At 53.1% G+C, this 2,171-nt stretch overlaps 1 protein-coding gene across 1 annotated transcript; it reads left to right on the top strand.

Annotated features, from left to right (window-relative positions):
• LOC101612446 (mRNA decay activator protein ZFP36-like) lies at window positions 1-987 on the top strand. Its single transcript, XM_045141679.1, has one exon. The coding sequence runs from the start codon at window positions 1-3 to the stop codon at window positions 985-987; it is 987 nt and encodes a 328-aa protein (XP_044997614.1).
• Window positions 988-2,171: the final 1,184 nt, after the last annotated feature.

Consider the following 2,171-nt stretch of genomic DNA (forward strand, 5'->3'; position numbering starts at 1 on the left):
ATGGCCACGCACGCCACCATGGACCTCTCTGCCATCTACGAGAGCCTCCTGTCATTGAATTCTGACCTACCATCCGACCACGGAGGAACTGAGTCGTCGGGACTTTGGAGCATGAACTCATCTGACTCCAGCGCGTCTGGGCTCACCTCCCGCCTGACTGGCCGCTCCACCAACCTGGTGGAGGGTCGAAGCTGTAGCTGGGTGCCCCCACCTCCTTGCTTTGCACCATTGGTTCCTCATCCGGGCTCTGAGCTGCTGCCCTCACCCACTTCGCCTACTGCCACCCCCACCAGTGCCGCCCGCTACAAGACTGAGCTCTGTCGGACCTTCTCCGAGAGTGGACGCTGTCGCTACGGGGCAAAATGCCAGTTTGCCCATGGCCTGGGTGAGTTGCGCCAAGCCAATCGCCACCCCAAATACAAGACTGAACTCTGCCACAAGTTCTACCTCCAGGGCCGCTGTCCCTATGGCTCACGATGCCACTTCATCCACAACCCCAACGAGGATTTGGCCACCCCCGGTCACCCCCACGTGCTGCGTCAGAGCATCTGTTTCTCTGGTTTGCCCTCGGTCCGCCGGCCATCGCCGCCACCTCCACCACCACCACCAGGCTTGTCTGGTCCTTCCTGGTCCTCGTGTTCCTTCTCGCCCTCCAGCTCTCCGCCACCATCTGTGGACTATCTGCTTTCCCCCTCTGCCTTCTCTGCTGCCCCTGGAACCCCTGTGACTCGAAGGGACCCCACCCCAGCCTGTTGCCCCTCCTGCCGAAGGTCTACTCCTGGCACCATCTGGGGGCCCTTGGGTGGCCTGGCTCGGAGCCCATCCGCACACTCCCTGGGATCCCATCCTGATGAATATGCCAGCAGCGGCAGCAGCCTGGGGGGATCTGACTCACCTGTCTTTGAGGCTGGGGTGTATGGGCCACCCCAGACCCCTGCACCTCCACGGCGTCTCCCCATCTTCAATCACATCTCTGTTTCAGAGTGACAGGTCCCCTGCCCAGTATGGATCAGCTAGATCTCAAAAGGGGGAGACACTTGTGCTGGCAGGGACCTGGTGATGCCTAGGTTAATCAAGTGCTCCACCCACATTCCAAAATGCATTAACCTACTGCCTTGATGCCAGGCTGGGGGCAGGTACCCCAGTGGGCAAGCTCAAGTGTTTGGATGGAATGTTTCCTAATGTAGCATATTTGAGGGGACAGTGAGCCCCCCTCCCCACTTGCCCAACTGTTTCTGAGACAGGGTCTATGTAGCCGGGACGAATGAATGCTGGGATTATAACTGTATGCCACCCACTGCCCACTCTTGTCTCCCGGACTCTCCAATGCTGCGGAGAGCTGGGCTCCCACAGCCTCCTCCCCGTCTTCCCTAGATCCCCCAGGTTGTGTCTAGTGTTCGGAGCCTCTCTTGAGAGAGAATCCTGGTGCTCAAATTTCCCTCCCCAAAGCAACTAGCCCAAGCCACTGCCAAATCCCTCCCCCAGTCAGTGGGCCCTTTTATTTATGACGACTTTATTTATTATAATAAGATTTTATAGTATTTATATATATTGGGTCGTCTGCTTCTCTTGTATTTTTCTTCATTTTGTAATATTGGAAACAATGCTATAATTATTGTGAAGTATACTATAATATATTAAGTAATATATATTATTGCCTTGAAGGTCTATTTTTGTGAGGTTTTGAAATTTTTAAATAAAAGGAATCTGAGTGCAAACTGAAAAAAAAAAAAGAAAAGTAGGGGCTGGAGAGATGGCTCAGTGGTTAAAGGCACTTGCTTACAAAACCTGATGTCCTGGGCCTGACTTCCCAGTACCCACATAAAGCCAGATGCCCAAAGTGGCACATACAACTAGAGTTCATTTGCAATGGATGGAGGCCCTGGCATGCCCATTCTCTCTCTCTCTCTCTCTCTCTCTCTCTGCAAATAAATATAAAAATAAAATATTTTTAAGAAAGGGAGCTCACCAAAGATGTGTTGGCCAGGAAGTACAGCTCGTAGCTGTCTCTGCTGCTGGATGGGATGTAAAATGGTCTGGCCGCTTTGAAGACACTTGCTCCTTTCTTTCAGACTTAAGAACACACCTGGTCCCCCATGACCCGAGCACTGCACTGCTGGGTATTTCCCCAGGAGAACTGGAAGCTACGTCAATCTCGAGACTTGTCAGCA

Source organism: Jaculus jaculus, chromosome 1 (genome assembly GCF_020740685.1).
Source record: "Jaculus jaculus isolate mJacJac1 chromosome 1, mJacJac1.mat.Y.cur, whole genome shotgun sequence".
Classification (NCBI taxonomy): domain Eukaryota; kingdom Metazoa; phylum Chordata; class Mammalia; order Rodentia; family Dipodidae; genus Jaculus; species Jaculus jaculus.

Coding starts and splice junctions, on each gene's coding strand:
- LOC101612446 (XM_045141679.1), top strand. CDS start 1: ATGGCCACGCACGCCACCATGGACCTCTCTGCCATCTACGAGAGCCTC.